Source organism: Bison bison, unplaced genomic scaffold (genome assembly GCF_000754665.1).
Source record: "Bison bison bison isolate TAMUID 2011002044 unplaced genomic scaffold, Bison_UMD1.0 scf7180017864101, whole genome shotgun sequence".
Lineage (NCBI taxonomy): Eukaryota > Metazoa > Chordata > Mammalia > Artiodactyla > Bovidae > Bison > Bison bison.
In genome coordinates, this window is record NW_011494673.1 from 3,225,599 (window position 1) to 3,253,283 (window position 27,685).

Genomic DNA, 27,685 nt, shown 5'->3' on the forward strand with positions numbered 1-27,685 from the left:
GATCTTCCCCCCCCCCCCGGTTCTTTGGGTATGGAATCTAACCGCAGGATTTTCACGCAGGCGCTGGCAGGCGTTTCTCCGCAGGGGTTCTCTTTCCGTGACCGTTGGGCTTACCCTCCTTGTACTGTCTAGGCGGTGCACGCACTCTGCACACACCGGCCCCTAAGTGATCGCAGCTCCGGTGACTCTAGATTCCCTTTCAAAGACGAACGTCTTTCCGAGGTGAGGAGCCCCGCAGCCGCGCCAGGTTCTATGTGGGTCGAGGTTTCCAGTCCTATCCAGCCCCGAGCGGTACCCGCCTAGTCGCGAGCGGCTGGCAGCACCACGGGCTACTGCCCCGCGCAGCGGCGGGGTGACCCCGCCCCTCCCCACGTCTCTTGGCGCCTGAGGGGGCGGGGTCGGACGCGCGCCGCCAGTGGCGCCGCCAGTGACGCCGCCCGCGCACGCCCAGGCGCCTGCCGATTGGCCGCTGGGGCCAGAGTTCCTCCCGCGGAGCGCACCTCCCCCCAGATTTCCCGCCAGTAGGCCCCGCGCGGTAGCTGCCTTGCCTCTAGTGGCTCTGTCCGACAGAGCGGTTGAGCCTCGGCTTCTGTGGCTATGTCGCGACAGAGCACGCTGTTTAGCTTCTTCCCTAAGTCTCCAGCCGTGAATAATGCCAACAAAGCCCCCGTCAGAGCCTCAAGTGGAAGCAGCGCCGCCGCCGCTGCCACCGGGGCCTCCCCTTCCCCAGGCGGGGATGCGGCCTGGAACGAGGCCGGGCCTGAGCCCCTAGCGGGTACCACGTCGCGGGCCGAGGCCAGGAACCTCAACGGAGGGCTGCGGAAGTCGGCATCCCCTGCGGTCCCCGCCAGGTAGCGGCGTAGGGGGGGTGCAGGGAGGTGGCCTCGCTGGGTTAGGGTTGCGCGTCCAAGCCCTGGGCTCGGAGGAGGTGGGGCTGCAGGGAGAATTGGGGGTGTAGCTTGTAAACAGGGTGTGAGGAAATCGGCCGTGCAAGGAGAGGGGGTTGGCAGGGAGGGGGGGACGCCCTTAGTTCAGAGGTGGAGGAGGAGAAGTCCGCCAGGTGCGGGAGGAGGAGTGGAAGGTGCTTGGAGTAGGAAGGAGAAAGGGGAGAAGGGAGTACTGGGGGGTGGGGCGGGAAAAGAAAAGAGCTGGCCTGCGCTGCGCGCGGTGCGCCCTCTGGGCGAGGGAGGGGTGGCGCCTGCCCCGGGCGGGGGAGGGGTGGCAGGAAGGAGGAATGCCCGCGGCAGGGATGGACGCCGGGAACCAGCAGGTTGTCGGGTCGCGGCGTGCTTCGAGTGGGATATCCGGAGGATGTTCCCCCATCAGAGCCGGGATGGTCCATTTCGAGCCCGCTAGTTGCTCGAGGAACACCCTCGGTGTTTGGATTAGAGCCTCGGATGCGAAGCCTCTGGCGGGGTGGCTGTGTAGGCTCTTGGGGTGGGTGAGTGTTACTTTCTGTAGGAATCTTGGGGCCTCCCTGGCGGCTCAGACGGTGAAGAATCTGCCGGCAATGCGGGAGACCCCGGGTCGATCCTTGAATCGGGAAGATCCCCTGGAGAAGCGAATGGATACCCACTCCATTATTCTTGCCTGGAGAATTCCATGGACAGAGGAGCCTGGTGGGCTACAGTCCTTGGAGTTGCAAAAAGTCTAGACTCTACTGAGCGACTAACACTGGGGAGTGGACAGCAAGTTTAGAGCGCGGGGGTGTGTCAGCTGGTAAACCAAGGGGCCTGATTGGTCCGAGTTAGGATTGCAGGGGCGGGGAGCAGAAAGTGCAGGGACCAAGCTGGGTCAACGTGTAGATAGATTGCATATGCATCAAAACAGATGGAAAGCTGAATGTTAATTTTGACACCTGGAAGTATTATGCGAGTTGAAAATATTAGTTTAAGAAATAGTGCATCTTTTTTTTTGCCTCACCAGGAAAGCTCTCGGGATCTAAGTTCGGGGACTAGGGATTGAACTTGGGCCATGGCAGTGACAGCGCGGAATCCTAACCACTAGACCGAAAGCACTCCCCTTAATAGTGCATCTTTTGTTGGGGATTTCAGGGGAGGATGTGGGACTGTAATTTTTTCCTGAATTGAGAGCCCCCAAAGGCCTTGATAGGGCTCTGGGAGAGGGATACGAACGTGATAAAGGGGAAGCTTGCCCGGCGGTGGCTTCCTCTCCTAGGCAGTTTGGTGGTGTTTCAGGGTTTGGCTGGCCTTTGTTGAAGTAGCGGGCGACATTTTGAAAAGCTCGCACTTACTGTATCCCATGTATTGCATTAGGCATAAAGTGTAATGGCAGCCGTCTGAAAGGGTGAAATAGTGGTACAAAAAAAAAAAAAAAAGCACACATTCAAGATCAGAGAGCTGAGTAGTTGATTTCGAATGCCTTGCGTTTTAGGCGTCCCACAGATTTTTCAAAGTGCGGCTGTAATTACAGTGTTACCTTCCTCCAAGCGACCCTCTCAGGAAGTTTATGTAGTTGCCCGACAAGTGGCAGGATTTGCCACCCCAGAATGTGTCTTTGGCATAGAGGTTATTTTGAGCTGAGTATTTTTTGAGAAGGGGAAGATATGGGAGAAGCTTTGAGAACAGTAGAAGTTATTCTTCTGTAAGGGAAATTTACATTTAAAAGGGAAATCTCCATTTGTAAGGATGCCTGCCTCTCTGTACGAAGAAGAAAAGGGAGATTCCATAGGCACTGAACTGAAATCTTAATAACAAACATAGCCTTGTTTTTTATTCTTTTCTTGGTAACCTCCCTGGTCTCCCTCCCCGGCCCCCTATCTTTCCTTTGTCTATAGCTGAAGACAGAGGTTTAAGGTGGTAACGTGGGCCATCTCCAGGAGTGTTACTCAGGTTCTCTTTCTCAGCCAAGAACTCAGATGGGTAGACGGAAAAATACTTTCCCTGGGGGTGGGATGAATTGCGAGATTGGGATTGATGTGTATGTACACTATTGATACTATGCATAAAATACATAACTAATGAGAACCTCCTGTATAACTCAGGGAACTCTACTCAGTGCTCTGTGGTGACCTAAATGGGAAGGAAATCTAAAAAAGGGTTATATGTATAAGTATAGCTGATTGACTTAGCTGTACACCACAAACTAACACAACATTGTAAATCAATTATACTCCAGTGAAAATTAAATATTTTTCCGAAATAATTTTTTTCCTTCCCTATATGGGCATCCTCTGTAATGGATGCATGGTAAGAGATGCACAAAGCGTTAACGTTCATCTAAACTTGAATTGATTCTTCCTGCATCCATTCTAAATGAATGGAATTATTTGTTGTATGGTTGTGCTTTATATTTTGAATAGCATATGCAGGTTTTTTTTTTTTTTTAGGTCTGAATTTTGGAAACTCATAAAAGACTTATAAAAGAATAATATTGTTTACACTTGACCACCTACTAGGTCTATAGGACTGCTTTCAGGGTATTCAGGAAAAATTGGCATTTGATTCTAGGTTTCTAAAGAGCTCTCCATTCATTAGATAGATTTGGCCTTCACTTAATAAATGTTAACATACCTCCTCTGGCAGGCACAGTATTGGGTGTTGTGGAACCCCTATACAAGAGTGAATAGGACAAGCAAAAAGGCAGTTTTAGAGCAGGAGCAGAGCCGGTGAGCTCTGTTCACTTTGGGGGGAGGATGGGGTATGTATGGGTCTGGGTAGGCTTTCAGCTCTAAGGCTGAGACCAGAGGATAGGTAAGTAGAGGTTAGCTCAGCTGCTGTAGAGGTGAGGGGGTTTTAGGAAGCTGGTGCAGGAAGAGGAGGGTCCTGCCAATTGAGAATGAAGACAGGAGGCTGGAGCCTTAGGTATGAGGAGATCCAGTCTCTGCTATGGGCTACAAAAACGTTTGGACTTTTCCTAGGGGTCAGTTGGAAGAAGTTGAGCATCTTTCAGTGGTCATTTGTCATTCAGTTTCCTCTTGTGCACCAGTGTTAACGTGTTTTGTCTTTTTTTCTTTCCTTCCCCTAGTGTCTTTGTCAGGTGTGATGCAAAAGTCTTTTTTTTCACCTGGGTTGAGAAAGAGGAAGCAGTTGAGGTGACATCAGTTTGAATAAATGGCTGCAGGATGTATGTCTATGCACTCTGGGCCTGCTTCTCAGTACTTCATTTCTTCTGTAGCCTTTTAAAAAAATTTTTAAGTCTTTTTTGAATTTGTTGCAATATTGCTTCTGTTTTGTTTTGGTATTTTGGCCAGGAGGCGTGTGGGATCTTAGCTCCCAGACCAGGGATGGAAACCACACCCCCTGCATCAGAAGGTGAAATTTCAACCACTGGACTACTAGGGAAGTCCCCTCTAGCTTATTAAGACAATTGAAAGAGCTGTGAGGAAGGCTTCTGACTACCTAAATCTGGATTTTTTTTTTAATTTTAATTTTTTTTTTAATCTGGATTTTTAAAGCAAATCTTAGCTGGTTTATTTTTTGCAATCTCATTTCAATAATTATCTGTTGATTATGAGAAATGAGGACAGTAAAAAATTTTAAATGTGTGCCTTGTATTCATTTATAGGAGTGGTGTGTCAGACCGTGACAAGGTTTTTTTTTTTTCCCCCTAAGAGCCTTTAGTTAAAGGTAACAATCTGCCCTAGTTGTAGGTGCCTTTCCTTCTACTTTTCATACAGTTAAATCTATTTATAGTAATATATTCTAAATAATATCACACTTAATGTAATGATATTAGTTTTTGTAAGAAAAGAATTCAGGCTTTTAAAAAAGTATCATGGTGGACTTGGTTTCACAGACTTAATTTGATTTAATCGATATAACTAAAAAGGTGCTGAACTTGTTACACTAATTTGGCCAGCAGGAGCCTCTTTTAAGCTGGCGTTTATAACTTTTAACATTATCTCAGAACTTTCATTCTGATGACGATTATCAGTTGTCCCTGCTCCTTGAGCTGCTTTCCAAAGAGCCCTGGTTTTAATTTTTTTATAGGCTTCTTTTCTAATAATATTTAGGAAATAGTTTTAGAGGCCAGTTTGGATGATAATTTATATGGTTGTCCTAGACCTCACGCATAAGTGATAGATGGCCATAGTTATCCAAGCTGAAGGAAGGAAAGCCAGGTGAAGGGCAGAGAGGTGCAGGTAGATGAGTAGGTGGGTAGGTGTGATGGGAGCCCTTGGTAATAATTTCTCTGGTTACTTCTGTTTTCTCATTAGCTATTTGAGGGTAGGGGAATTCTACTCTAATATTCTACGTTGAGAAGTAGATACAAACACTGATAGTTGGCTTGAGAGTATGTTCACCTTTGTGAAACTTGTGTTTATATACACACATTTTTTTTACACATAGCCAGTCTAAGTTTATTGTTTATAGGAGCAAATTCTAGCATTGCTTTTGTATCTACTGATTCTGTTTTAAAAAGTAAACAGAAATGTTGCTTATAAATTTGGGGCACAAGTAATAATCGACACCAAGGTAATGGGCTGAAGAGGGAGCAAAAATAATGGCATTTTTTAAAGCAAAAGTGTAAAGATTGTTCATATATATTTAGCTTTATTAAGTCATTTCTTATTTTTAGTGGTGTGAAGTTGTGTTTTAGTTGTATGTTTTACACTTGTTTTTCTGAGCTGTCACCTTTCCTCTTACCTTTTTAAAGCTGTCTTTAAAAATCCCAAGAATATCAAACATTTGAGATACATTATCATTTTAAAAACAAGGGAATTCCCAGGTGGTCCAGTGGTCAGGACTCCACACTCTCACTGCCAAGGGCCCAGTTTGGTCCTTTCTCGGGTGACTAAAATCCCACAAAGGTGTGTGGCACAGCCAGAAAACAAAAACCGCTTGTAAAATCATAGTCGAATCATATTTATAAAGTAGGCTGCCGGAGTCCAGCTCCAGCAGCCAGGGAATCAGCCTGAAGGAGTGTCTGCGAGTATTGATGGAGCCTCTCATTCATATTTCTTGGTCTGCATATTTATTTCAAGCTTAAGATTCTCTTTTATACTTTTATAAAAGCATTAGGTCAGAGGTTTGACATTTTCAGTTCCCACTGACCCAGATTTGTTGTCTCCATAAATCATTGTTGCCCCTCAGAAGGAGTTCCTGCCTCATAGATTCTCTTATCTACTTCTCATGTGTCCTTGTGAATACACTGTAACTCATGCTAATGTCTGGGCTGCATACCACATTCCTCAGTTTATTTCTTATCTTTCTAAATCCTGTTTGCCCCTAGTATCCTGAGCTCACTTTCTCTAAAAAGGCTTCTACCACTAATATCTCCAAAATGCCTTATTTCTATCAGCTGTAGTAAAATATGCTAACATTACAACATTCCTTAAATCTTTAGCTTCTAACTATCTTAATTATTCCTAAGCCCTAAATTCAGTAAATTCCTTTGCCATAAACATTTCCCTCACAAATAGGTTTCAGATAGCAGTTCCTCCCATGGCCTCAAGCTGCGGCCTATGTGCTCATCCTGGAACCTTGAATGTCAGTGATTAACTTTATGAATTATTCTCTGAGCACAGCTGCAGAAGGCTTTGTGCCTTCTTATGCTCCTCTCAAGAACAGTAAGCACCTTAATATTCTTTTCAGTCAACTCAGCCGAGGAGAGGAAAAAACAAGTCAGAATCACAAGGCCCAACTCCTTCATCCCAGGTCCGTGCCTTCGGGACAAGGAGAGGGAGTTGGGGCCGTGCCTCCATTTTGTCAGTAATGCCTAACACAGCTCCCGACAGTAGGCTAATTTATAGGCTAATTCCTGTATTTATTTTGGGATTTCACATTGGGCTCCAAGAAGAACCATTCTACATTGTAAAGTGACTTTTTGGCCTAGATATTTTCAAATTGGATTTGCATTGCATAGGGTTTGATGATCCTTGTTAATGTTTAACACAGCCCTAGTTATCTGAAAAGAGAAAGGTATTGAGATTGTCAGGAAACGGAGCCAAATGTTAAAATACAGTGAAGTCTGAATACGACTGTTAAATAAAGTTTCAAGTAGAGCCATCTCTGGCTTTGTATCCATCTCTGATTTTATAAAGTCCTCTGGCTCTTTAAGGATCAATGTATGAAAAATAGCAGATATTCAAATTATAGTACATTCCACTGTGATCCCATGCTTAAGTTATAGTTAGATATTTTAAAATAGGTATTAGTATTGGTAAAAGTCTGAATATTTGCATGGATTAAAATTTATGTTCCTTTTATTTTGATATTTTGTGGAGACTGCACAACTACTAGAGATCAGAATTTTAAATTAACTTTAAAGAATTCATTTGCACATAGAAAGTCAGTAGATTAAAAAGAATTTTTTTCTGAAAAGCCTTTTAACATTGGGGAAACTATCCGTTTTTTTTAAACTGTATTTTTAATCTTAGCATTTAGAGTGTACTTCTGCTTTCTTTTTTTGGTTGCTCCAGGTAGTGAAGGCTTTGTGTCCTAACCACTGGACCACCAGGGAATGCATTCTGCCCGTGCCTCCCCCACCCGGCCCAATTCTTAACAGCAGAGTTAAGTTATACATAAGATTCTGAAAGTATATGTTTAGGGTGAGGTGATGTTAAAAAACAATTTTGTTTTTAAACAATTCAGTTTATGATGGCATTTTAGCTTTACAGATCTGATGATTGTAATTAGCTTTTTCTGTGTTTCTTCCTCTAGTGAGGATGCACATTTATTTGCTTTTCAAATACATTTAAAGACATTAAAATTTAAAAATACTTTGTTTATTTACTTCTGGCTGTGCTACCATTGCTGTGAAGGCTTTGCTTTAGTTGTGGCAAGCACGGGCCCCTCCAGTTGCACTGTGTGCCGGCTTCTCATTGCTGTGGCTTCTCCTGTGCAGAGCATGGGCTCCGGGCACTCGGGTTTCAGCAGTTGCAGCTCCCAGGCAGGTTCTAGTGTACAGGCTCAGCAGTTGTGCATGGGTTTGGTTGCTCCACCCCATGTGGGATCTTCCCAGATCAGGGCTTGAACCCATGTCCGCTGCATTGGTAGGTGAATTCTTTACCACTGAGCCACCAGAGAAGCCCTAAAGACATTACATTTTCAAGTTGGTTGCTTGGAAAGGAATCTATGTCAATTTGAAACCTTTGAACATCATTTTACAATTTGTTGTACAGTTTGTTCGCTTTTATACAAATGACAGTTTTAAGGTAACAGTCTTAGAAAGCTCAGATTTCCTTTGGGATAAAAACTATATTAACTTAGTACTGTTAAAGGTATAGAACTCAAAGTTTTTTCTCCCATGTCTTGGGTCTCAGCTGGAAACTTGAGTTACTCTTAATTGAGGACAGACAGGAACTTTCAGGAGGCAAGTGTGGCCATCTCATATTTTTTGCTTAAGAATTTTGATCTACATATTTAGTTTCTAAGACATCTGAGATACTTGCAAGTGCTTTGTTGCTTCACAGAGATAAAACAGAATTGTTAGTTTTGGGGCATCCTGATCCCTTGAACTGCAAATGTACCACCAAGATGTTCATTCTTGTCAAAGTACCTGATGTGCTCTTTTCTAAAGAATGTGTAACTTTTATAGACATGTATGTAATGAAATAGCTACCTTTCAATTAGCCATACCTTAGTCCTTACCCTCACATGGGCAAGGAAAACAGTCTTCACTTTTAAAAGCACTAACACTTTGTATGAAAGTGAAAGAGGAGAGTGAAAAAGTTGGCTTAAAACTCAACATTCAGAAAACTAAGATCATGGCATCCGGTCCCATCACTTCATGGCAAATAGATGGGGAAACAATGGAAACAGTGACAGACTTTATTTTGGGGGGCTCCCAAATCACTGCAGATGGTGACTGTAGCCATGAAATTAGAAGATGCTTGCTCCTTGGAAGAAAAGCTACGACCGAGCTAGACAGCATATTAAAAAGCAGAGACATTACTTTGCCAACAAAGGTCCATCTAGTCAAAGCCATGATTTTTCCAGTAGTCATGTATGCATGTGAGAGTTGGATTATAAAGAAAGCTGAGTGCGGAAGAATTTATGCTTTTGAACTATGGTGTTGGAGAAGATTCTTGAGAGTCCCTTGGACAGCTAGGAGATCCAACCAGTCCATCCTAAAGGAAATCAGTCCTGAATTGGAAAGACTGATGCTGGAGCTAAAACTCCAGTACCTTGGCCACCTGATGCAAAGAACTGACTCATTTGAAAAGACCCTGATGCTGGGAAAGATTGAAGGCGGGAGGAGAAGGTGACGACAGAGGATGAGATGGGTGGATGGCATCACTGACTCAATGGACATGAGTTTGAGCAAGCTCCGGGAGTTGGTGATGGACAAGGAGGCCTGCAGTGCTGCAGTCCATGGAGTTGCAAAGAGTTGGACGTGACTGAGCAACTGAACACTTCGTGAACTTGACTCCATTCTGGCAACCTGACTCCATTTTGGCCAGCCTGAGCTCACCTAGGGGAGGAACTGCTTCAGAGTAGCCAGTGATGAGTTCAGGCTTCTTGATGTACACATCAAATTTCATCTCTTAAGGGATGAAGGGCAGCCAGGCTGGACTGATGAGTATCCTTACTGGTTCCTGTCAGAAAAATCGACTTTGGCCAACAGTTTGTAGTCTGATGTCTGAAGACTTTACAGCCAGACATATGCTTCCTATGAGGAGACGTGTTCATTGGCATAACATGTATTTGCTCTCTGGTCAGTCTTCTAGAAGTTACTGTCATAGAGTTCAGACTCCATTCTGATAGTGTATTTATATATGGACAAAGGTTATTTTCCTCTTTTAGCAACAGAAAAGGGTACAAATTTAGGGTACTCTCAGGACCTAACATACAAGGAAAGCTTGTGGTTTCCTGATCCCAGTGTGATAGACTTTGTGGTTAAGTGGTTGCCCGGCTAAGTTAAGGGAAAGCCTGCTTGACAGTTCCACACAGAGATAAGGATCTTTGTCTCCTGTTAACAAATGGATATGTTAGTAATGAGGAAACACTTAAGATACCTGAATTGTGCAGACATAGCTCCCTGTTTGAAGATGACCCCTGTGGTGTTTGACAGCAATAATTATAAACTCATGCTGGTCACTACAGTTTTCTAAGTTGAAAGAAGAATGTACTTTAAAGGCCCTGGATGTAAGCACCAGCTGAAGCCATGCTCCTGTTCTGGTTTCTTTTCTGTCTAGCATAGGGATTTCCACATCCACATTTTTTGAAGAAAGAAATACTTAAGTTTTATGATTGAGCCTGAATAAGGTGGCCTTAACTGATTGTTCTAAAATATCTGAAATATTCTCTTTTGTAATGTACTTATTTTATATTTGTCATTATTCAGTGAAAACCTTTAAGCAGGCTTAGAAAATCATGGTTATATACTACTGGAGCAGGGTTTATAGTTGTTGTGGCCTCTCTATCACTGAGGGACTCTTGTATAATTCTCTTCCTCCTCTCCCTTTCTCAGGAAATCTTCAGGGCTAAGTCAGTTTTTGTGAAGATTAGATCTCCTGTTGATTCTGTAGGTTTATTTATACAACTAGTTGTGTACACAACTATTTTGGGCACAGTACATACTTACCTCTTAAGTTTTCCCACAAAACTAGATTTTTAGGGATGGGCTAGGGGTATTAGTCTGCTGGCTTTTGGGGTATTTGGAATACATTGGAGCAAAGTTTTAATGAAATAATTTTTAATGTAAGTATAGCAAATTTGCCTAGGCATTATGCTTGATATTTTATTAATACTTTGGGTCAGATCCTGTTCCTAATGTATACATGTGGTAGTACAGATGTAATAATTTGAATCACATGTACAATGAGTTTGTCTTTTTCCTGCTATTACCAGTCTATCAGAATTCTGCCAGTTTTTAAACCTTGAATAATTGTGAGATAATTTCTAACTTTAATACCATTATATTTGTGTTGTCTTGTGATATTTGCTTATGATTTTTAAAAATGACTTGAAAATTTGATTTTAAAAAATCATTAGTTTTAGAATTTCTGTGCCTGAATATTAATGCTAGAAAATTTCAAAGGTGTCTTAAGATACCTTCCTTAGAACTGCTTGTTTGTAGTAATTGCCTTTAATGTAACTTAACAAAGTATTAACCAAATTATGTATTTTCTCTTGGCAGCAGTTCTTGTGACTTCTCACCAGGTGATTTGGTTTGGGCCAAGATGGAGGGTTACCCTTGGTGGCCTTGCCTGGTTTACAACCACCCTTTTGATGGAACATTCATCCGTGAGAAAGGAAAGTCTGCCCGAGTTCATGTACAGTTTTTTGATGACAGCCCAACACGGGGCTGGGTTAGCAGAAGGCTATTAAAGCCATATACAGGTAAGAGATTTACTTTGCAGGTTGGGTATGTTTGTAAGATAGAACCCACGCACATGTGAGTCTGAATGTTCGTGTCTCCTACACAGTGGATTTAAGCATATTTTACTCCAATAAATTTTAAGAGTGGGTGTGGTAAAAGCTTCTAGCATGGGAAAAGGATAAGATATAGCTGATCTTTGGCCAGTTTGTAGCGTGGAGTTGAATTTTTATTTCTGTCCTTCTGAGCGACTTATAGCAATATCAAAATGGCAACCCACTCCAGTACTCTTGACTGGAAAATTCCATGGACAGAGGAGTCTTGTAGGCTACAGTCCATGAGGTCGCAAAGAGTCGGACACGACTGAGCGACTTCACTTCAAACCCTTAAAGGAAAAAGGACTTCATGATTGGATCTCCTGATGGATGACAATGCCAGATTCAGACATGAAAAAAAGTGTTCCTATCTTGCTGCTACTGCTGCTAAGTCGCTTCAGTCGTGTCCGACTCTGTGCGACCCCATAGACGGCAGCCCACCAGGCTCCCCCATCCCTGGGATTCTCCAGGCAAGAATACTGGAGTGGGTTACCATTTCCTTCTCCAATTCATGAAAGTGAAAAGTGAAAGTCAAATCGCTCAGTCGTGTCCGACTCTTAGTGACCCCATGGACTGCAGCCTACCAGGCTCCTCCATCCATGGGATTTTCCAGGCAAGAGTACTGGAGTGGGGTGCCATTGCCTTCTCCGGTTCCTATCTTAAAAGGTTCCAAAAGAAAGACAGTGTAGCCAAGATACAGAACATATAGATCAGTGACATACTCTAGGACAGGTGGAGAAGCATGCGACCTTGGCTTCAAAATGCTCACCTTATGAGCACATCTGAGTTGAGTTTCACATCAGAAACTAGACTTCCGGAACCTTGACTCACTCTTCCCAGGCCCAGCCGTATTTATCACAGACATCAGCAGTCCTGCGCGTATGGTTTCACCTAGGCTGGCTGCACCCTGTCAGTCTCCTGCAGTGCATGTGCAGGGTGACTGCAGGATGCATGTCATCCTGGGCATGCACAGGTTTTTTCCATTATCTTCAGACTCCTGGCTAGGACATTGCTGAATTCAGTATCTTGGAATCAGAACAGTGGTCAGTTTCCCAGAAGCCTGGGAATCATGCCCTTTTGGTCGTATCACTCCTCATCCTGCAGGGCAGATAGGCCTGTGTAGAAACCTGATGTGCAGGGCGAGAACAGAGTAAGAGAATTTACTTTAGTCTTCTCCATTAATTTGCTGTATAATCTTGGCCAAAGTAACTTCTGTTTGCTTATATGCAAGTTGGACCAGATGATAAATGAGGTCTTTTTTCAGGACTAATTTTGAGATGCTAAACCAAGCCTTGGCAAAAGATGACTAAAAAGAGATCAAAAGTTTATGTTGTAATTATTTTATAAAGATGTGCATATTGCTCTTTGCCCTTTAAATTTCCGAATTGTTGCAAAACGTATATGTGAATAAATCCACAAAGAGGTGTGCATGAAAACAGTAGGCCTTTGGTGGGGGGGATGGTCTTAGGGTTGTAGTTTGCATTAGAGGTTTTGGGGAATGGTGGTGATTGATACTAGATCGGCAGGGGGAGCACAGCTGTAACAGGCACTTTGGGGAAGTTCACAGCCACTCTTAATGATTTTGACTGCTGCAGTTTGTAGTTTTGGTGCAGCTCTTTAGAGAAATAAGAAATTGCAGCTTTGTTTTAGGCAGCTCATAAAAGTTGCTAATTCCATGGAAATTTAGGATGTCCCATCAGTTTTAGTATACTGAAAGGAGGGAGTAATGTAATGTTTGGATCTGTTAGACAAATTCAGGTTTGATTTGCAGCTGTTACATTCAGGTAGAAGAAAACAGACATTCCTAGTTAGGCCTCTTGGGAAAGAATTAAAACAATTCTGTACCATTATAATTGTCTATATCTAACCTTTTGCTCAGTGGATAGACATGTCATTTAATACTATAGCTCTTTGAAATGAAATGAATAAAGGAAAAGTTTTACTTTAAAACAGAGCAAGACATTTTTGATGCAACTGTTTTGAAAAAACTTTAAAGTCTGTCCTGGGTTATTATCCTCCCAAAATTTAGGGCTCCTTAGAGTAGAATTTTTTAAAAAATCTGTCTTATCTAACTACCTACCTTGGGAACAAACTTATTGTTAATGTCATTGCTTCATTTAAGTTACAGTGTAGTTTTTGCCTTCCTTAAGCAATGTCTTTTAAAAAGGGTCTCAAATCTCCTTTACATCTTATGCCTCACCCGAAGAGGTGTGGTTTTAGGGTCCACAGTCTGAGGTCTTTCTGGAAGAGTGGTCCTGGGTGAACCAACAATTAAGGTAACTTACAGGAGGTAAAATAGGTAATTCCAGTTTCACTGATAGTTTTACCCTGAAAATTCTTTCTGTGAAGGCTTTATTGATCTTATTTATATCAATCAAAAATAATAGGACATTAAAAATTATACCTGAAGGACTTCCCTGGCAGCCTAGTGATTAAAACTGCACTTCCATTGCAGGGGTACAGGTTCCATCCCTGGTCGGGAAACTAAGATCCCATGCGCCTTTGGCAAAACAAAACACCTTGATGGTTATCATTCTTGTTCGTTAGGGCAGGTGTTATACATTGAGCCAAATGTCCAGCGAACTGTTCTTATTTATAAATAAATACATGTTTGTTTTTTAGGTTCACATTCAAAGGAAGCCCAGAAAGGAGGTCATTTTTATAGTGCAAAGCCTGAAATACTCAGAGCAATGCAACGTGCAGATGAAGCCTTGAATAAAGACAAGATTAAGAGGCTTGAGTTGGCAGTATGTGATGAGCCCTCAGAGCCAGAGGAGGAAGAAGAGACGGAGGTGGGACACTGCTAACAGGCAGTTGTTACTATTGTTTGGAAAATGTTGAAAAGTAGGGAGGGACATGTTAGAGTGGTAATTTCCTATTTATTTCAGTTCAGTTGCTCAGTTATGTCCAACTCTTTGCAACCCCATGGACTGCAGCACGCCAGGCATCCCTGTCCATCACCGACTCCCGGAGCTTGTGTTTGGTACTCATACACACATTTTCTTACACCTCTGATCATATTCAATTACTTAGAGTCCTCAGCAGTCTAGCACCCTTTTTTACTTAAGTTCTCAAGTCTGCTGGAAACACACATGCTTATAGGAGGGAATACCCTTTTGGTAACCAGTATAGAGAGCTAGGGACAGTGGGACATGGTGATAAAATTGATTGTGGTGTCTGATAGTAACTTTCTGTATGAGGGTGTGGAAATTATCCAGTTTTATGTTCTAATGCTTTTTTGTTGTATTTTAGATTGGTAAGAAAAAGTTGAAAGACAACCTTGGTTTCAAATATTAATTGTCACTTTCAGTGAATTAAATCTTAAATGAACAAATAATGGGTATACTTAAACATTATTTTCTAATTTAGTAAATTAATGAGATGTGCTTAAACAGAGTCATCTATAAGCTGCTTGATTTTGTTTTATTCTATTCTATATGAGATAGGCATATAAAATACATATTTTAAGAGAAACTGGCACTTCAGTGGTGGTCCCAGAGCTGGGGGCCTGGGTTCGATCCTCATCAGGAACTAAGAGCCCACATACAACGAGTAAGCCCGATTAGTGCAACTAAGAACAAGCGCAGCCAAAACAAAAAGAGAGAAAGAAATGTTTTTAATCTTATTTTTGAGGTTGAGACCAGGGATCATAACATTAATCAGATGTTTAGATCTGGGTAGTAATGACAAATCATTTAACCGTGTAACTACTTTACATATAAGGGAGGTCTATGAGAACTGAACGTGGCTTGCTGAAAAAAAATAGAGCTGGTTTGTGGAGGAGCAAGGACTAGAACTAGAATGATTACTGTTTTGTTTTTTTTTTTTAATTGTAAGTAATTTATAGAATGGTAAACTTTATATGTTCAACTGTAAGAGGAGAGATGACCCTGGAAGAAAGACAAGTTTTTTCTACAGCTGTGACTGTTAATGAGGACATCACCTATGGGTATTGTCATGTATGGTCATCCTAAGGACTTAATTAGTATTGAATAGGAAAGAACTCTCATGACAGAATCACTTAATCCTGTATTGTGATATTTGTATTAATTTTAGGTGAAACTGAAATTGCTATCCATTGAGAAAGAAAATAGTTTATTTCTGAAGGTGGGTTCTTCTCTTGATATATGAAGCTGTAGCATATTGAGAGAGATTCCCTAGCAATATTGTCATTTTTCCAAATTTTACTCTTATATTTTAAAATATTCTTTGTCTCTCAGGTAGGTGCCACTTACACATCAGATAAGAGTGAAGAGGAAAATGACATTGAGAGTGAAGAGGAAGTGAGGCCAAAGGTGCAAGGATCCAGACGAAGTAGCCGACAAATAAAAAAACGAAGGGTCATATCAGACTCTGAGAGTGACGTTGGTGGCTCTGATGTGGAATTCAAGCCAGACACTAAGGAGGAAGCAAGCAGTGATGAAATAAGCAGTGGCGTGGGGGACAGTGATAGTGAAGGCCTGGACACCCCCGTCAAAGTTGCTCCAAAGCGGAAGAGAATGGTAACTGGGAATGGTTCCCTCAAGAGGAAGAGTTCAAGGAAGGAAATGCCTTCAGCCACCAAACGAGCAACTGGCATTTCATCAGAAACCAAGAATACTTTGAGTGCTTTCTCTGTCCCTCAAAATTCTGAACCCCAAGCCCACATTAGTGGGGGATGTGATGACAGTAATCGCCCCACTGTCTGGTATCATGAAACTTTAGAGTGGCTTAAGGAGGAAAAGAGGAGAGATGTGCACAGGAGGCGGCCTGATCACCCTGATTTTGATGCATCCACACTCTATGTGCCCGAGGATTTCCTTAATTCCTGTACTCCTGGGATGAGGAAGTGGTGGCAAATTAAGTCTCAGAACTTTGATCTGGTCATATTTTATAAAGTGGGGAAGTTTTATGAGATGTACCACATGGATGCTCTTATTGGGGTCAGTGAACTAGGGCTGGTATTCATGAAAGGCAACTGGGCCCATTCTGGTTTCCCTGAGATTGCATTTGGCCGATACTCAGATTCCCTGGTCCAGAAGGGCTATAAAGTAGCACGAGTAGAACAGACTGAGACCCCAGAAATGATGGAGGCACGATGCCGAAAAATGGCACACATATCTAAGTATGACAGAGTGGTGCGGAGGGAGATCTGTAGGATCATTACGAAGGGTACACAGACCTACAGTGTGCTGGAAGGTGACCCCTCGGAGAACTACAGTAAATACCTTCTTAGCCTCAAAGAGAAAGAAGAGGAGTCTTCTGGCCACACTCGCGTGTATGGAGTATGCTTTGTTGATACCTCTCTAGGGAGGTTCTTCATAGGTCAGTTTTCAGATGATCGCCATTGTTCCAGGTTTAGGACTTTAGTGGCACACTATCCTCCAGTACAAGTCTTATTTGAGAAGGGAAATCTCTCAATGGATACTAAGATGATTCTCAAGAGTTCATTATCCTCTTCTCTTCAGGAAGGTCTGATACCGGGCTCCCAGTTTTGGGATGCAGCCAAAACTTTGAGAACTCTCCTTGAAGAAGGATATTTTACAGACAAGTTAAATGAGGACGGTGGGGTGATGCTACCCCAGGTGCTTAAAGGTATGACCTCGGAGTCAGATTCTATTGGATTGACACCAGGAGAGAAGAGTGAATTGGCCCTCTCTGCTCTTGGTGGTTGTGTCTTCTACCTCAAAAAATGCCTTATTGATCAGGAGCTTTTATCAATGGCTAATTTTGAAGAATATGTTCCCTTGGATTCTGACATGGTCCATGCTACAAGACCTGGTGCTGTCTTTGCTAAAGCCAATCAACGAATGGTGCTAGATGCTGTGACATTAAACAACTTGGAGATTTTTCTGAATGGAACAAACGGTTCTACTGAAGGGACCTTGTTAGAGAAGATTGACACCTGCCATACTCCCTTTGGTAAACGGCTCTTAAAGCAGTGGCTTTGTGCCCCACTCTGTAACCCTCATGCGATCAATGATCGCCTGGATGCCATAGAAGACCTAATGGTTGTGCCTGACAAAATCTCTGAGGTTGTAGACCTTCTTAAGAAGCTTCCAGACCTTGAGAGACTCCTGAGTAAAATTCATAATGTTGGGTCTCCCCTCAAGAGCCAGAACCACCCAGATAGCAGGGCTATAATGTATGAAGAAACCACATACAGCAAAAAAAAGATTATTGATTTTCTTTCTGCTCTGGAAGGATTCAAAGTAATATGTAAAATTATAGGGATTATGGAAGAAGTCATTGATGACTTTAAGTCTAAAATCCTCAAGCAGGTCCTTACTCTGCAGACAAAAAGTCCTGAAGGGCGCTTTCCTGATTTGACTTCAGAACTGAACCGATGGGATACAGCCTTTGACCATGAAAAGGCTCGAAAGACTGGACTGATTACTCCCAAAGCAGGATTTGACTCTGATTATGACCAAGCTCTTGCTGACATAAGAGAAAATGAACAGAGCCTCCTGGAATACTTGGAGAAACAGCGCAGTCGAATTGGCTGTAGAACCATAGTTTACTGGGGAATTGGTAGGAATCGTTACCAGTTGGAAATTCCAGAGAATTTCATCACCCGTAATTTGCCAGAAGAATATGAGTTGAAATCCACCAAAAAGGGTTGTAAACGATACTGGACCAAAACAATTGAGAAGAAGTTGGGTAATCTGATAAATGCCGAAGAACGGAGAGACGCATCATTAAAGGACTGCATGAGGCGACTGTTCTATAACTTTGATAAAAATTACAAGGACTGGCAGGCTGCTGTGGAGTGCATCGCAGTGTTGGGTAAGGCTTTCAACAGGTTTGTTCCTAAAGCTTTAGTTAGTGATGCCCTGGGTGCCAGTTTTATATTGAAATTATAGCCCACTGGAAAGTCCCCATTGACTCATAACCCTAAACTCAAGTAATGGGTATATATTTTGATCAAATTTCAGTTGAATTTATAGTATTTGAGAAATGTTGCTTTTCAGCTGTTTTTGAAAGGTGCATAGAACATTATGTTCTAAGACCTGCTGCAAGTCTTAGTTGTGGCACTTGTGATTGCTGCAGCAGCAGGCAGGCTCTAGCTCCCCAACCAAGGATGGAACTTGTGCCCCGTACTGGGAGCACGGAGCCTTCACCACTGAACCACCAGGGAAGTCCCAAGCTACTATGTTAATTTAAAACTATCCCTTGACCTTTGTTTTACACTCTACACACATATTTGAAAAGATTTTAATCTTTACTTGTTCTCTTAGCCCAAGTTATCACACTTACTTTTCTGAGTTTATTTCTGAGAGCCCAGGTTTATGTATTTGTAATTACGTAACCTCTTCAGTTTCCTAAATAATTTCCTTTTTCTTTAAACTTCATGGCCAACTTATTTTGAAGCCTTTGCTTATTTTAGAGTTTTGAAGTGTTTTTTTAGTTCTGAGGGTTTTTTCCTGTGTTTTGACAATTTCTACTTTGAGGGGATAGATTTCTTAAGCTGAAACTAGGTGTTATTTCTCATTTTAATAATGAAGTAATGAAGTACTGTAACAAAGACATGTAAAACATTTAGGCTGATGACTCATTTCCAGCTAATGAATCCATTAACAAAGCAGTTTGTATACTGTGCAGTTAGAACAATGTCACTGCAGTGTCTACTTACAGAAAAAAATCTGCCTTTTCTAAAGTGGAACATGCTACCTCCACTAAAAAAGCATTTCTGAAAGACTTTTTATAGAAGTTGGGCCTTTGTTGGTTATCTCAAAAATAATGAAGCCTCACTTTTGTCCTCTCTCTTTACCAGATGTGTTATTGTGCCTGACCAACTACAGTCGAGGGGGTGATGGTCCTATGTGTCGTCCAATAATTCTGTTGCCAGAAGAAGATACTCCTCCCTTTCTAGACCTTAAAGGATCACGCCATCCCTGCATTACGAAGACTTTTTTTGGTGATGACTTTATTCCTAATGACATTCTAATAGGCTGTGAGGAAGAGGAGGAGGAAAATGGCAAAGCTTATTGTGTGCTTGTTACTGGACCAAATATGGGAGGCAAGTCTACACTTATGAGACAGGTAAAGTGTTACAAACGGTGTTACAAAACTTTGAGTGAATTTATTACACATTTAAGCCATTGTTTCCCAAAAAGCTCATGATAGTCACTGACTTACTGGTAAGCAGAGGAAAACTCCTCGAGTCATGAACTGTGTTCATTTCATTGGTCAAATATTTGCCTGATGTTAAAGGAAGTACTTCAGTTAAGAAGGTGAAGTTGGTTCAGGCCATGACTTTTATGAGCCCTGACTTTGCATCCATTTCCTTTGAAGGTTAGATGTATTCATAATGAAAGAAAATTATACAAATGTACATTTGTTCTTAAATTAGGTTCATTTCTAGGAAACCTTAGAACCATTGCACTTGTTCATACAGGAAAACAAATATAATTCATGACCTTTAGTTAACTGTTGGGAACTGCTTTTAGGGAAGACAGTAAATGTATTTTCCTAACCTGTCAGGGGTTGGCTAGTTACTGAGCTAAAACATGATTTAGATTTAGGTTTAGAAAAAATGTAACAGAGACACTGGGCCCTTGACAAAAAATTTTTGCTGACCCTCTTATTCTACTGTACTGTATTATATACTTTATACAAATTTGCTGACTGGAGAGGAGCAGTAAAGGTTTTTAACCTTTTCATTTTAAATCAAAATTATCTAGAGAGCACAACAAAAAAAGTACCTGGGAGTTGGGGTGTATTCATCCTCTGAAATTGTTTGGTTTGCAATGGGTTCTAGGCATCAGCAGTTTTAATCCTACTGTTCAGCCAGAGTTGAGAATCAATCACTAGTGTAGTGGGTTAGTGTGTATGTTCTGAGGTTTTAAAGCCAGTTAGGCCCTTGGCCTCACTTTTCCTACATGATTGTGAAGATTGTTTTTTTAAGAGTGCCTGACTTCTAATTAATGTTTATTAGCTTGGCTTATTATCTGTCTTCTGGATATACATAGATATCTCTATCTCTTAATATCAGTCATAAAATACTTTTTCCTTCCTCATTCACAGGCTGGCCTATTAGCTATAATGGCCCAGATGGGCTGTTACGTACCAGCTGAAGTGTGTAGGCTCACACCAATTGATAGAGTGTTTACTAGACTTGGTGCCTCAGACAGAATAATGTCAGGTGAGTTATTTTTCTACCTAAGGCTCTGTTATTTGACAATTCATTTATGCAAGTTTTAACATACTAAAAGTAATCTTTTTGTAAAATTTAATCTTTAGTACCGCTGGGTAGTTGATAAGATTCGAATGATACACCTAAAAGATGTTTCTGCTGTTAAAAGAGGATTCTCATTTTGATCACTTTTTTTTTTTTTTAAGGTGAAAGTACATTTTTTGTTGAATTGAGTGAAACTGCCAGTATACTTACACATGCAACAGCACATTCTCTGGTGCTTGTGGATGAATTAGGTAAGACATTAAAATTTCTAAAACATTAGTACAAAGACTTATTTTTCTGGAAAATGGTCTGAGGGACACATTTCTTAAAGAATATGAATATACCCACCTTTGTCCATAGACCCCCACAGTTGGCACTAAGGTGGCAATTTCTAAATCCTTTTAAAATTTAAATTATAATACAGGGATAATTGGATAATAAGGCTATTTAAAGTGAACTAAAAGGAAGTTTCTGAAGCATAGTGGCACTTGAATAGTATTCCTGAACTCCAAGGGCTGATAAGCAGGCCTACTTTAGCTAGAGAGGGCCTGTTACAGAGTGCTTTTGGATGTACTAAGCCGATACTCAGTACATTTTAAAACAATTCTGAGGCCTGTCCTTTTTGGAGTGTAATATGGCAGACTGTATAATGTACAGTTATGTATATTTTCATAGGAAGAGGTACCGCAACATTCGATGGGACAGCAATAGCAAACGCAGTTGTGAAAGAACTTGCTGAGAACATAAAGTGTCGTACGTTGTTTTCCACCCACTACCATTCATTAGTTGAAGATTATTCTCAAAATGTTGCAGTGCGCCTAGGACACATGGTATGTATGAATTGTTTATTCAAAAATTGTGTCAGTTTTTGAATGGGTCCTTCCATTGCCAGCATGTAATTTTTCTTTTTTAGGCATGCATGGTAGAAAATGAATGTGAAGATCCCAGCCAGGAGACTATTACCTTCCTCTATAAATTCATTAATGGAGCCTGTCCGAAAAGCTATGGTTTTAATGCAGCAAGGCTTGCTAATCTTCCAGAGGAGGTTATTCAAAAGGGACATAGAAAAGCAAGAGAATTTGAGAAGATGACTCAGTCACTGCGGTTATTTCGGTAACTATAATTGGATATAACTTTACCACGCGGTTTCAAAAACAGTAAAGGGGTGGATGGTGCACTGTGAAAAATGCAAACTAACTAACTTTATTTTTTTTAATTTTAAGGGAGGTTTGTTTGGCTAGTGAAAGGTCTACTGTGGATGCTGATGCTGTCCATAAGTTGCTGACTTTGATTGAGGAATTATAGACTACATTGCAAGCTTTGAGTTCACTTTTGACAAAGGTGGTAAATTCAGACAACATTATGATCTAATAAACTTTATTTTTTAAAAATGACCATTTTTCCATTTTCTTTCTAGGAAATTAAACCCTTTTAATTCTTATCTACCTTCTACATAATGGTTATTGAATACTCCACAATATATTAAGTCTAGATGTTATGGTACATGCATACACTTTCAGGCTGTTTATACCCACTGTCACCAATACACATAAATGGAGGGGGGGCTATGAAACTGTATAGGGCTGTATATATACTTGTCTCAGCTTAATGCGGGAAATTGTTTTAATTTCCAGCAATTTGTCTAAACTGTTCAAAAAAAAACTATGAACAGAGTTCAAATACAGGACTGTTTTGAAGAGACTTTCTAAAGTGTACTTTTAAAACATAGTAGTTTTTACCTTTCACAAAACTGAGTTACAAGAATACTTTTGTTTTACAGTGCATCCCTTCCTAGGAAGTCTCATTAAAACACTCACTCTTTCTAGGGGTGATTTTGAATGCTGCACAGGGAAGGGAAGGAAATAATAGTCTTAACTTTTCTTAAAGGATACCAGAAACATTGCTGGATATAATTTAAGATTAGTGTTTTCTCTTTCATAGAAAGAACGTACATACTGGGACATGAGTACAGTTACAGCAAGTCTAGGTGTGCTAACAAAACAGGGCACATTCAAGTACAATAAGATTTTGCTTGAAATTAAAAACAAACTACATGAGATTAAAGCATTAAAATCATATTTCTCAATCTGAATACATGTTAAAAAAAAAACAAAAGAAATGCAGAAGTGCTAGCTCACATTTTTACCATATTACAAAAGCAATTGGTACCCACGTCCATAAAAGCAGCAACAAAGCTGCTTGTCTATTGAAGAGTAGTACTACTGCAAGTTGGACTGCATTCAATGCTAGTTGTAAAAACACCAGCTTTTTTTTTCAGAAGTTGGTATCTGTACAAAATTGAAGCTTATTTTCTTCACTTCTGTCCCTTCAAAAGTCTTTACACAGTAATGCTAAAACACCCAGCTTTGAGATCCTGAGTCAATATATTGCCACTTTCTTTTTGGTAGCTTGAGCTTCATAGTGTCAACTGACCTTGTGTATCCATTTTTAATACAGTCTCTTCCTGTAGCATGGGCAAATATTTTAAATCTTCAAAAAAAAAAACAAAAACCCAAAACGTTTTAAGTTATGATGTTAGAATGGCAGGACTTTTTCTTTAGGGAAGGTATTCAGTTGTGCTGCAATGTATTAGATTCTATAGGTGGAGCAGAGTCATATAGTGTATCTGTATCATGTGTAGGCTCACCAGCTAACGTACAAGGATTAGACAGTGTTCCAGCACCACAGTCACAGAAAAACCTAAAACAAAATATGAAAACCCAAAGATTAGGAAAGTGAGGAGAGGAAAACAATTGAGTAATACAGCAAGTGTGCTACATACATACCTATCATGTCTAATAAATTCTACGTCATGTCCCTGATGGCACTTCTTAATGCAGTTCACACATATGGCGTTTCGATCTGTGGTGTTACAAGTGTGACATCTACAAAACAAAAGCTTACATTATTTTCCTCGATCATCTTATTTATTCAGAATACTGCAATCTGTTATATATTACCCTATGACCTTTGGCTGTTAAGAGGACCAAATTTTTTTTTGTGGTTCTAGTCTAGTTCTGAAAAGAGACTTCAATGGAATATAGCATTTTCCTATTTTGTGTCTCCCAAGGAAAACAAGTAGCTACCTTTATTGAATCAATATGGGGGAGAGGGGAATTAAAACCACTCATGTTAGCTAGGATATAAGGAATACTTAATGACAGTCTAGGAAAACAATATAAATGTTTTACATTTTCAGTGGTATCTATAGTTAGTACAGTACTACATTTTCCCACATTTTATGGTCTCAAACACAGGATCCTCCAAGACGACCGATCACAACTTAATGTGGACAGCTAATAATTTTCAGTTACATTCTATTAGCAAATACCCAGTTTACTTTCTTTTAGCTCATATACTTAAGGGAAAGCTAAAAATGTTGAGTTCTTGTCAGTTAAGGAGAGAAAACCTTGGTACCTCTCCTTTTTTAAGACAAATAACTGAGAAATATACCTGTAGAAATCATGCATGGGATAGCTGGTATAACTTGATATTTTATATAAACACTGGCCTCTACTAACAGCCTTTTCTATGGCGTCTTGATTGTTCATTATTTTGTTATCTGTAATAAAAGAAAAAAGTAATATTGTATAGTATGAAGACGTAAGATAGAGTTTAAGAGCTTTAAAAGAGGCTAATCAATGAAGTAAAAAAAAAAAAAAAAAACAAAACTGGCTAGGGATAGAAAGAGTTTTCCTTGTATAAGGTACTCCCAACTATTTAGAATAAGTTGAAACAAAACTCTTTCAAAATACATCTCTTGAGTTGCTGGTTAACTACTGTACAGTGACAGAAGGAATTAAATTATTGGATAGCAATGACTTCTGATTATCTTCTCATGGCATATTTAGTGTACTTATAGGCAGAACACAAGATTCCAACATACCTTTCATTGTCACATTAACACCAGATGCTAAAAATAAGCCTCCAAATCGGTTGTTAAAAATTTGATTGCCTTCTAGTGTTGCAGTTGCATGATTTGTGATTTCAATACCTGAAGCAAAATTTACAAACAGCAGATGCATCACTTTATATAGTTTCTTAAAAGAAACCTGAAATATAGCAAATGTAGTAAAATAGTTCTTTTATATAAAAAGTATGTTAAATGTAGTAAACTGTGTATCAGTTCCTAACATCTAAAAAAGAGAAGCTTATTTGAATCACTTAGTTCTCTACCCCTGCTAAGGAAGGAATAATACAGATGGTTCATACTCTACTTTATTGATAATGACATTATTTTAAAATTTCTCTCCAACTAAGAAGATAGGACCCAGAAATATGTGTAGGAAGGAGCTAGATGGTTATTTGGAATTAAAGAGAAATTGTCTTTACTGGCAAAACGTTGAAATATATGCATAATACTTGAATTTTACTTACCAATATCTTTAAAAAAACATTATTTGTGAGGCCAGAGGGCTTGCATTTTATCTTTATTCCTAATGGTAGCCAGTAGTTACTCTATCCAATTAATGATTCTTAATTACTACTGAACTACAAGAACAATACTGTAAGTTTGGCTTAGAGTAGAAGAATCCAAAACTTGGGACTGTGTGAGCTCAGTCACTAAGTCATGTCCAACTCTGCAACCTTGTGGACTGAATCCAAAACTTGGATTAGGTGCTCTTAAAAGCAATTGTAAACAAGCATTCGGCCAACTTCCACAGCACACTGCACACCTTTAGTTATTAAGCAATGATATACCAAGAATCAATTTAATGTACAGCAAACAAGCTACAGGTAACAAAATACAAACCTGCAGCAAATCCATCAAATATTCTGTTTTTCCTCAAGACTGGATGACTATTAGTGCTGATTAGAACACCTGCTTGAGCATTCCTGAAAATATCATTTTCTTCAAGGAGACCTATAATGAAATATTTCCCCAGGTTAGGGCTAATCCACATAGCAAATTTTACTGTCTTTTTGGTGGTATTTAGGTTTTCTTTTAGTTTCTTATTAACTGGACTATAAAATTCATAGGACTAGTTTTTCAACTGAAAGTTTGTTTAGTAATTCACAAATACTTAAAGTAGAATTTAAGCAATAATTTTAAAATTAGCAGATAACCATTCTAACCAATAAACTGGAAGTCCCATGGTTGCAAGGATCATGTATAGCTTACCACTGCATCACCAGTGCCCAGGCACAAGGCATAAAGCTGATTCTTACTCAACACTGCTGAATTAATTCCTTTGAAGTATTTTAGGATCTTTGCATTCTCCATGCTTTAGATTCAAGCCCCAATTCTTTCTAGCCACTATCAGCATTCCTTGATCAGTTTTCTTTACTTTGGTCTCTATTCTGCTATTGTTTTCCCAAATTTCCTATAACTCTATCATATCCCTTTATCAATATAAAAAACTTACAGAATAAAGTTTAAAATTTAACTTGCTGTTTACAGTCTTTCAAAATATTCCCCCAACCTACCCCTCTTGTTTCACTAATTACTTACACTTTGTAATGTGTAAGTAATAAAAAATGTAAAAGTAATAAAAGTAAAAAAGTGAAGTAATAAAAATGCTATACATTTTTATCTCTTGCCTTTGATTTATATTATTTCCTCTTTCTGCAGTGTCATAGTCTTTCTTCTTAATGTCACTTCCTCTGGGAGGTTTTTGGTTTTCCTCTATCAAATTAATTATTCTCTCTTCTGGGATGATAACAGTGATTAAGAGTAGACTGAGGAATCAGACTTCATGCCTTCAAATACTGACTTAGCCACTTCCAAACTCTGGGCAAATTACTTCTCTTTATTTCAATTTCCTTATCAGTAAAATAGGCATAATAGTACCTACCACAATAGGGTTATTATGAGGATTAGTTAATACATGTAAAAGTACACAGTACTAAATAAGTATTAACATGACTCCTATAAAACCTACTTATGTACACTGAATCATATTTAGTTATGTACCAGTGTTTCTCTGCTCCCTGAAGAGATGAAATGCTTTTATTTCTGTACACATCTGATCTATCTGTAATTGTTAAGTATTAACCTGTAAATTCCTTTTCTCCTAGAAAAGACTACTCCAAGTGCCTGAGTGCATGCATGCTAAGTCACTTCAGTTGTGTCCAACTCTTTGTGACCCCACTGACTGTAGCCCACCAGGCCCCTCTGTCCATGGGATTCTCCAGGCAAGAATACTGGAGTGGGTTGCCATGCCCTCCTCCAGGGGATCTTCTCGACCCATGTATCAAACACGTGTCTCCTTGACTCATGCACTGCAGGTAGATTCTTTATACCACTAAGCCACAGGAGAAGCCTGACTATTCCAAGATCCTACCTCTAATCTTGCAGATGTCCACTACAGGCTCCTCAAATACTATTGCTAAGGTCTAGTCCAAACTACTGCATACATACAAAGCCTTTTCATTACACTGCATATATAAAAATAAAACCTTTAACGATTTGGGCCCTGGCCCCGTTCCAGCCTCAACTTTCAGATCTCTTGCCTTACTAAACCACTGTTTCCTTTTAGACTGTAGCTTACCATGTGCCACTCCATTAGACCATAAACTTTCTGGAGGTAGTACTGTTTTATATTCACCATTTTATCTTCAGTATCTGTATCACAGTGTTAAGCACAGGTATGTTCAATTAATAAGTATGCTACTGGTAAGTCGCTTCAGTTGTGTCCGACTCTGTGCGACCCCAGAGACGGCAGCCCATCAGGCTCCCCCGTCCCTGGGATTCTCCAGGCAAGAACACTGGAGTGGGTTGCCATTTCCTTCTCCAATGCATGAGAGTGAAAAGTAAAAGTGAAGTCACTCAGTCGTGTCCGACTCCTGACCCCATGGACTGCAGCCCACCAGGCTCCTCCGTCCATGGGATTTGCCAGGCAAGAGTACTGGAGTGGGGTGCCATTGCCTTCTCCAAATTAGTAAGTATATACTAGAACAAATGAAAGAGTGAAATAATTACTTCCTATACCAGAATGGGCTTCAAACCCCTACCCCTCATCTTACCAGTAAATACTCATTTTTTCAAGACACAGTTCAAGAGTGCTTTTACTCCAGAACCTTTTCCAACACCTTACAAATAAAACCAACAATTCTGTACTGTGTTTCCTCATTGTATCTAATAAAGAATCCTATCAGAGGATTACATCATTTACTGAACTAGATTATAAGCTTCTTGAGAGTCTTTATCATTGATGGAATCATGCTGCTTGGTGGTAGCAGTACATTTTGTTGATTAAGTCTT

The 27,685-nt window shown here is 40.3% G+C and overlaps 2 protein-coding genes across 2 annotated transcripts in view; one reads left to right on the plus strand and one right to left on the minus strand.

The window, feature by feature from the left end:
- Positions 1 to 507: 507 nt before the first annotated feature.
- Positions 508 to 21,875, plus strand: MSH6 (mutS homolog 6). Its single transcript, XM_010838650.1, has 10 exons — positions 508 to 851; positions 11,047 to 11,249; positions 13,944 to 14,113; positions 15,542 to 18,086; positions 19,075 to 19,343; positions 20,328 to 20,445; positions 20,643 to 20,732; positions 21,157 to 21,311; positions 21,395 to 21,594; positions 21,705 to 21,875. The coding sequence occupies exons 1-10, from the start codon at positions 598 to 600 to the stop codon at positions 21,784 to 21,786; spliced, it is 4,086 nt and encodes a 1,361-aa protein (XP_010836952.1). The 5' UTR covers positions 508 to 597; the 3' UTR covers positions 21,787 to 21,875.
- Positions 21,842 to 27,685, minus strand: part of FBXO11 (F-box protein 11) — a 28,348-nt gene continuing 22,504 nt past the window's right edge. The window contains exons 18-22 of the mRNA XM_010838649.1: positions 25,235 to 25,345; positions 24,368 to 24,475; positions 23,935 to 24,043; positions 23,268 to 23,366; positions 21,842 to 23,181 (exon numbers count right to left, since the gene is read on the minus strand). Of these exons, the coding sequence (XP_010836951.1) occupies positions 23,052 to 23,181; positions 23,268 to 23,366; positions 23,935 to 24,043; positions 24,368 to 24,475; positions 25,235 to 25,345 (557 nt within the window). The 3' untranslated portion in view covers positions 21,842 to 23,051. The remainder of the gene's footprint in view (positions 23,182 to 23,267; positions 23,367 to 23,934; positions 24,044 to 24,367; positions 24,476 to 25,234; positions 25,346 to 27,685) is intronic.